Raw genomic sequence first — 8,586 nt, 5'->3', positions numbered from 1 at the left:
GCCCAACTGGATTCCGCAAATTTTGATTTTCAAACCCTTGGTGACCATATACCGGATGTCCTTGAGGGTAACCGCGTAAAATTCCGCGGCCTACATTAAATTGGGGCTGGTTACCGAAATCTAGATTTTGCCAATTATACATGTGCTGGTTGATGTTATTGCCAGCAGGACCACCCAGATTTCTGACTTGATTACCAAGTTGCTGAACCCTTTGGCCACCAGCTTGCTGAACCACTTGGTCACCATTTTGCTGAGCAAGTTGGTTATTAACGACTTGTCCATCTTGGTGATCAGCAGGTTGCTGGTCAGCCTGGTTATTACCCGCTTGCTGAGCTGCTTGATTATTAGCAGCTGGCTGAACTACTTGGTTATTAACAGGTGGCTGAGCTGCTTGGTTATTAACAGTTTGCGGAACCAATTGGTTATTAACAGGATGCGCGTTATGGCCATGGAGTTGATTATTGATCCTATTACCAATATGAATTGGATTTTGGTTTTCTAATCCAGCCAAATACATCTGATGGGCCAAAAACTGCTCATCATTCATTGATTCTTCGTCGACCTGCATCAAATTTGGATTAACATCCATAATGCTGCTGCAATAAAAATATAATTAGAATAAGAGTAAGAGTACAATTTATCTGATTGTTTAGAATACGAATTTATTAAATAATGCTAATAAATGTATATATTTTTATTGTATGTACAATAAATAAAATCAATCACAAATATTTTATTACTAATCTTTTTAAGATTTTATTAAACTAAATTCTTATTTATTGCTCAAAAATATTAGTGTTTGCAATAATACTTACAGTTTTATTTAAGAAAAAACGTTGATTTTTAATTATCTCTTTGTTAATGAAATCTTTCTTCGTACAAGAGTTAAAATCTAGTCGCCTTATCAGAATACAGTCAGTAGTTGATTTGAGAATGTGATCTTATGAGAATCAATGTATTTGATGAGAATCACTGTATACTAAAAGATATAAATTATGTTGTGTTCAGGTGGAAAGTTTTCAGCATATAAATTATGTTGTGTTCAGGTGGAAAGTTTTCAGCACATAAATACCCTTAGTCACAAATTCTGAAATTTCTATTTAATTTGTAATGAAATAATTTGATTCTTCGTATAATTGAAGTTTTAAGATTAATGAAAAAAATATATCCGGTCACAATATTATTCCAGCTAGTGATGAATAGAAATCAGTAACTATTTCGTATTGTTGTAATTACTCTTCCGACTGTCAACATGGTAACAAAAAAGTAAAGTAACATTAGGTATAGGTAAATTAACCAAGTAGCAGTCTTTGTAGTAGTTATATTGTAAATGTCCTTAAGTACTGTTAGCGCCACCTGTAGTTACTTTCACTATGTATATACCAAAATGTGTAAACACACTAATGTAGCATGAAATTTAATGACACTCAAATTTGTCACTTTTACAGCTACAATTTGCATAAAAATACATTAAATCCAGTGGCCACTCTAGTCCACAATACCATACTAGTTTGGGCTGTTTAACTTCATTACATATCGGTAGCTGCATGAAAATTGATTTAGAAAATACGACAGAGGTAAATTAAAAAATAACATTGGTTTATTTATTGATTCGAATTTTATTTATTCGAATAGTTATTGATAGTGTCATTGCACATAGTAAATATTTTAGTTATTTAATAAATGGAATATTGCAGTCTTTACAGCATTTGTGATTACGTATACTTATCAAAACTAATATTTTGTGAATGAAATGGAGATAATTCAAAATTTGAAAAATTCATACGTATGTTCGAGTTATATTTTAAAAATTTCTAAATAAAAAAATTATTTGGTATTTTCATGTCTTTATAAAATTGTCCATTGAAATTGTAGTCAAATTTAATAATCATTATATTAAATTATATATAATACGTTCATAAAATTATTGCGAGTTATTATCGTGAGTTATTATAGTTATTATAGTGAGTTTTAGATTGCTGATAAAAAATACCATGAATGGTGATAAAAATAAAATGGATTATCCTCCACATTTTGGTATTGACCAAAGGAATCATGCTCAAAGTTTATTAGTTAGTATTAATGATCTTGAGTCTCGGCTAAATCAAGCTCGTCAAGCATACCAAATATTATATGGCGACACTTATCCGGGTAAAAATTATGATAATGAGTAAGTAATTTTACTTCAAATTTCTGAAGTTTGTCATACTTTTATCATTGTGAATACAATTCGTTTTCCCATTGTTACAGGTACAAGAATAAAAACCTTAAGCGGAAAAGAGCTGGTAGTAAGCAAAAATTGCGAGACATTATGTATGTAGTATTTCTTAATTTTAATTGAAGTCATTTCTTTACTGTTTAAATTTTTTAGTTTCTGGAAAGGAAAATATCTAAAGGCCGTAAAGGACAATAAACAAAATAACAAGTACATTGTTTTCAAGTAAATATATAACTTTCTTCGTATGGAGTTGGATTTAGATTATTCTTAAGAAAACAATAAAGAAATTAATAAATCTAAAGTTTTAATATTTTTCTTATCAACTGTTGGAACAATATATCATATATTGGACAAGAATAAAAAATGTTTATTTTAAATGCATATTTGAGCTTATTACATGATTTATTACTAAACAAAAAAAAATGATTTCCTTTAATTAAATTATTGATTTCAACTGCCGCTCAAGTTGCCCGTAACACCACCTGATATCTTTTTTACACTCTAAATATTTGAACGGGAGGAATAACGGGAACGCATGGTCTATGTTAACTTCAAAAATCAAATAGAATTAAAAATATACGCCTCGATGTTGGCTGAGCGGTTCAATGCGTTGATCCGTTCATACAACTCTAGTGGCAACGCGCGGGTTCGAATCCCGGCGAGTCGAAAGATTTTTCACATGCTGATATCTTTCGATTCTCTGAAGTTCGCTCCAGCGCCGCCTAGGTTTAAGGCAAGTTCTTAACCAACACAGCTCCCTTAACACAAATAACCCAACGGCCGTATGAGAACATACTCTCGGTGGCAATATAATATAATAATAATAATAAGAATCAAAAATAATACGAAGATGTTGCATTAGTTGGTCACACGCGTCATTTAAAGTAAAAGTATTGTTATAGTAGTAACGTTTTTTGTTATTAAATTATTTGAGAAATTTTATGAATAAAAATTTGATGAATTACTTAAGGAGTACATATTTAAAATTTTAAAGTGTTTATATGAAATGTAATTATTTTTACATAATATATTCTTTACAAAAAAAGAGATATCCCACAAAAACAGTTTCACTGTAAAATGCCGCGCCAAGTACACGTCCAACTATTGTAACAGAGACGATGATAATCTCATTTTTGCAAAAATAAAAAAATCTGATCTTTACAAAAAAATATGAAATAAAAAAATCCAAGTACACAAAACTCTGATTAAAAAACAAACACTCATTGAAAATAGTGAAAATTCAAAGAAAAATTGGTGTAGTTTGCTTATGAAAAAACGAAAGAAAAATTTGCTCTTTACAAAAAAATATAAAATAAAAAAAACTAAGCAACTGCTGTGATTTTCAGTAATTGCAAAGTTTTTGTGGCAAATTTAACAATTGAAAACATTTTTTCAAACGTACTTGGCGCGCGTCATTGAGTACCCCCAATTTTTTCCGATGTATCGTCAATGATTTCACAAAATATCACTAAGATAATTTATTAATGTCAACTATTAGTTTGAGAAGTTTGTGTTGCTCAAGCATACATCAATGTTATATTTTTCAAAAGCAATTTAATAAATATCTAAGGTAAAGTACCCAATAAATGCTCAGGAACCAGTACCTGCCCACTCTGTGTGTTTGTATATCTATATTTACAAATGGAAATATACAAATACAAAGAGTGGGAAGGTACCGGTTCCTGAGGAGCTACTGAGTACTTTATCTTACTAGTGATCAAATCCTCTGCTTTTTTCTTAATTCACTTGAAATGCAAGAAAGCGTCATATACATATGAGTATAAATATAATCTAATTCGTGAAAAAATGAGAACGAGCTTGAATTTTAGATGTAATTGATTTAATTGAAAACATCAAAATAATCATTAATGAAGTCGACGACTGTGTCGAAGGAGTGTTACAATTGTTGCTCATAAACTCCTTTTCCACACCAAGTTTCTGGCGCTACATCAGTCATGAAGACAAAAATTATAAGAAATGATTTTTAATTAATCAGAAAAAGTAGATCACAGTATTAAGTAGAAGTTGAAAAAATGAAACAAAAAATTCTTTATTCACTGTACGTTTTATTAAAGCGCTTAAGCATATTCATTTTCAATTTTTGTAAAAAAAATTTTATTTTTATAATTTATTGAAGTATTTAATTTTTTCATATTGCAGAAAGAGAGCCCAGAAGTGGACTACTCTTCAGTCACAGCCGTAGGAAATCCTTACTGTCACAGATCGAAGTATAATTCGGACAATATTGATAATAGCCAAGAATTGCAAGTTGTTGAAATTAGTGATGGATATTCGAGCAATCATATCGAAAATAGCGTGGACAAGAAAAATTATTCGAACTTGTGGCTCCACGATGAATTAGATGACCATAAAAACATAACATACTTATGGTTTCACAATGAGTATAATAAAGAAATTGAGGATAATGAAGCTTGGTTTGACGTAAACATATTCACATGAAATTAAAAACAAAGTAAATATCAACAATTTTTTTTTATATTCTAACTGTACTGGGATTTTTTGCTTGTGTAGGCTGAAGACATCTTGGATAAACCTTTTCATGAGCCTGCTTCAAATGACCTGCATGATGAGGTATTTCTGAATAATATTATTTTAAGTTTATAAATATAACCTTCGAAAACTTGAAAGAACCACTCGAAAAGTAATTTTGATGCTGTCGGTAGCAATAAAAAAAGGGACAGTAAAAAGTAAAGACTTACAACAAAACTTATTGAGAAGCGTAGAATAAAAACAGTATTAGAGCTCCTTAATAATTAATTTATAAGATTATAATGTGGATTTTACTCATTATATGTTAAGTGCGATTTTTAAAAATTTCAATATGAATTCAGCTTAAAAAACAAATGGATCTACAATAATTAATAATTTAATTTTTTGTATAAGGAAATAGAAAAAAAGTAACAATTTTTTTTTCGTTAATGAATTAAAAAATATCGAGAATCAAAAGTATCACATTTTTTATGGAAATTTTTAAAACTTGAAACACAAGTCTATTGCTCAATATCGCGGCGAAAAAGTCTAATGTTTTTAGTTTATTTATGTTCAAATCAGTCAGGCACGGAGAAAACAAAAAAATAAAGAAGTACATATAACAAATCCTGTACAACTCTATTAACTTTAAGAAATTGTACTGTGAGTAAAGTCCAGTAAAGAATAGATAATTCGATATTTCAGTTATTCGTTGATTTCCATTCTTTTTTTAAATTAAGTTAAATAATATATTTAATAACATAATGTAATTAGTAAATTAATAATCGTTCACTGAAATTTTCCCAAGAAAACATGACATTAAAAGATGCTACTTTGTATAAATAAAGCAGAGCTTGATGGTTAAGTCGTCTATGAAACCGTTTTAAAGATTTTTTTTTCTCTTATCACTATGGCAGTATATTTGTAATTTAAAATCGGATGTAAGACAAGAAAAAAAAAACTTATTTGTTATGAGTCCTTTATGCTTTAAAAAAAAAAAAAAAAAACAAGATCTTAAATCTAAAAGGGTTTTTTTTTTTTTTTTTTTTTTTTTTTTTTTTTTTTTATAAAAGTGGACTATTGGCCTAAATCGCAAAGAAATCACAAGGATACTGAAAATACAGACTTCTTAACTTATTCTATTTAAAAAAAACATCTCTCCATACATGCCATAAGGACATGTACCAGCGAAAAATATAACTGAAAGATATATAGACAAATAAAGAAAAAAAATTTTTTTTTTAAGTATACATTATTATGATTGATGTAAAAAAATGTTGCAGAATTTGATTTTATTGTATCCAAATCGATAAAAAATATTGTTCTGAAGCTGAAATTTCTAAACGTTATCAAACTTGCAAATCGTATTTATAACAGTCCCGAAAAAAATTTTTGCTTGTATAACTCTTACGGTATCAGCAACGTAAACACTTTAAATCGAATAAGTCGAAAAGTTAGTAGTTTTTCAGCCCACCGGGCGTAAAACGACAACTTTACTCCAGCTGTGCTGAACGAAGTCGTCTTTTTCCGCCTTCGTCAAAGAGACAAATAGCATACACACCGCAAACAATAACTCGGCTTCGCCTCGGTCAACAATATCATGTGATCTGAGACATTTCTCATTTTACTGCTGTAGTTGTGAAATATATACTAAACTTTTCTAGTTATTTATATTTTTCTCAAATCAATAATTAATTTTTATTAAAAAAACTATACACCACTGTGGCTTTAATAATGTTTTTGCTTTAAGCTAAAAGATCTGATACAAAATAACATTTTTCTCATGTTTTTCATAGGCTTATACTTTACAAATATTTCAGAGTCGATTAAAGAAAAAAAAAAGGCCATTTGGCACCAGCCAAGATGGAAGGTAGATTTCATGCAATCCATAATTTTAATAACAATATTATAAATAATTAACTTATTTATAAAAAATTAAATTATTTATAAAAAATATTATAAATAACAAAAATTCAATTTTTGTTGCAATGGTTGAACTTTGCAACAAAGTAAATTAAAGAGAATTTCATTAGCTTTGTAATGAAACACAGAAAAACGACCTATCATTTCTCAATGAAAAGTTATTCCCTAGTAAAGTCACCAAACACGTGATTTTTTAGATTTTCGAAAATTTCAAATGGCTGGCATTTCTAAACTATTTGATCGATTCAGCTCATTTTTGAACTCATCCAAGCTAATTGTCTATAGAATATGTCTACCAAGTTTCATGAAGATTCATTAAGAATTGTGGGAGTTATCGTGTCCACAAGCTGTGCGTTATATTACATAAATATATATATATATATATATATATATATATTAGGGTGGGTCAAAAAAATCGAATAATTTATTTTTGACTTTATACTCTGAAAAATAGGTTCGTAGACACCTAAAAAGAATTCTCTCCAAGTATAAGCTCTTAATTATAACGGGAAGGTCCTCCGCTTTGCGGGTTTCTATTTTTTTCGAATAATCAGATAAAAAAATTTATATCTCGCTTCCAACTGCTTGGAAAAATATTCCGTGGCATAGATTTTGTGAGAAATTGAATGCTTTACAAAAAGGTCTCTTATGACTTTTTCAAAAACTCAACCGATTAAAAGATATTCATAGTTGAAGTTTGGCTATTTTAAGGAAAATATTCGTTTTTATTATGAATTTTATAAGTCGATGAAAAAAATTATTTCGGATTGCGGAACTCATGATTTTGTAGGAAATTTACTGCTCTACAAAAATGGTCTCTTATGATTTTTGATTAAGTGAAGCCGTTACGAGATATTCATCGTCAAACATTAACGAATATGAATATTTCCAGTTTTTGATCAATAATTCGATAAATTTTAATTTAAACTATGAGTTTCAGGAAAATTTACATAAATTTGAGTTTCGATCGATAAAGAAATGTTATAAACAATTTTTTTAATATTGTTTTCAGTCTTGAGCTTGTTTGATTGCATTAAAACAAGAAATTAGAGCATTTTTTTCGACATATAGCCAATGATTAGTTTAATTTGAAGTGAATGACATATTTCTTTGTCAAATTTAATATGAAAAGTATTGAATCAAGTGAGAAACAACCAGTATTTAACTTTTTATAGATAAATTTTTTATTGAATTATCAATTGCAATATAATTGTCTATATTTTTAACATAACAGTACGCTATTACTATAAATAATTTCTTTTATTACAATTTGGGAATGTTTTTGATGTTCTTTGACAACTTTCAATAAGTACTGGAATTGTTCTTCATTTTTGTCAAGCATTGATTATATTCACTGACTAATGCAACAGCTCGCTCTGCTGAATCATTGACAACTTTTAGTTGTTGAAAGTATTCTTTATTTTCGAGATAACTCTCATTAGTAGGCCATAATTCAACATCGACATCAAGAAAGTCATACGGTAGATCGAAGATTTTGAAAAGATTTAATGACTTTTTAGACACAAAGTCACTCAGAGTTCTCTGCGCCAATGAATTCAAATCTTTTTAGCAATTACAAATCTTTTAGCTTTAGAATCTGTACCTTCACGAGTATTAACAGCTTCAACAATACTTTTTTACTTCTAATGGAACGCCATCGTCAAACAGTGATAAAATGGCAAGTTCATCGCTCAAATACCATAAGTGCGAAATCATTTTTTCACACGTAGCTGAAGAAATCAAAGGATTGATATGTTTGTACTCCAATAAATTTTTCATAAACTGCAAGTCATGATAAGCAGCAGTTGTTGCAGAAGCTGATGAAAACCAAGCTTTTAAATACAATGTGACTATAAAAATACAGAAATGACGAAGACCATGCAATTCTTTCTGAGAGAGTTTGAATTCATCTCTGAATAGATACATTTTCAAACTATAAATGGCCTTAGCCATCC

The 8,586-nt window shown here is 29.1% G+C and overlaps 1 protein-coding gene across 4 annotated transcripts; it reads left to right on the top strand.

Moving 5' to 3' along the window:
• Positions 1-1,488: 1,488 nt before the first annotated feature.
• Positions 1,489-3,131, top strand: LOC141538423 (uncharacterized). Of its 4 annotated transcripts, none has more exons than XM_074259863.1 (4): positions 1,489-1,577; positions 1,976-2,170; positions 2,251-2,313; positions 2,372-3,131. In XM_074259863.1, exons 2-4 carry the CDS (start codon positions 1,995-1,997, stop codon positions 2,442-2,444), a joined length of 312 nt encoding a protein of 103 aa, XP_074115964.1. In that variant the 5' UTR covers positions 1,489-1,577; positions 1,976-1,994; the 3' UTR covers positions 2,445-3,131. The 4 variants fall into 4 exon arrangements, with proteins under 4 accessions (XP_074115964.1, XP_074115966.1, XP_074115963.1 ...); XM_074259865.1 differs by having other exon boundaries at positions 1,966-2,170; positions 2,251-2,288; XM_074259862.1 differs by having other exon boundaries at positions 1,966-2,170.
• The last annotated feature ends 5,455 nt before the right edge of the window (positions 3,132-8,586 follow it).

Source organism: Cotesia typhae, unplaced genomic scaffold, assembly GCF_013202065.1.
Source record: "Cotesia typhae breed Kobodo isofemale line unplaced genomic scaffold, CoteBio_Ctyphae contig_20, whole genome shotgun sequence".
In the NCBI taxonomy this organism is placed as follows: Eukaryota; Metazoa; Arthropoda; class Insecta; order Hymenoptera; family Braconidae; genus Cotesia; species Cotesia typhae.
Note: the sequence above shows the minus strand (reverse complement) of the source record. Positions and strands in the feature narration are given on the sequence as shown.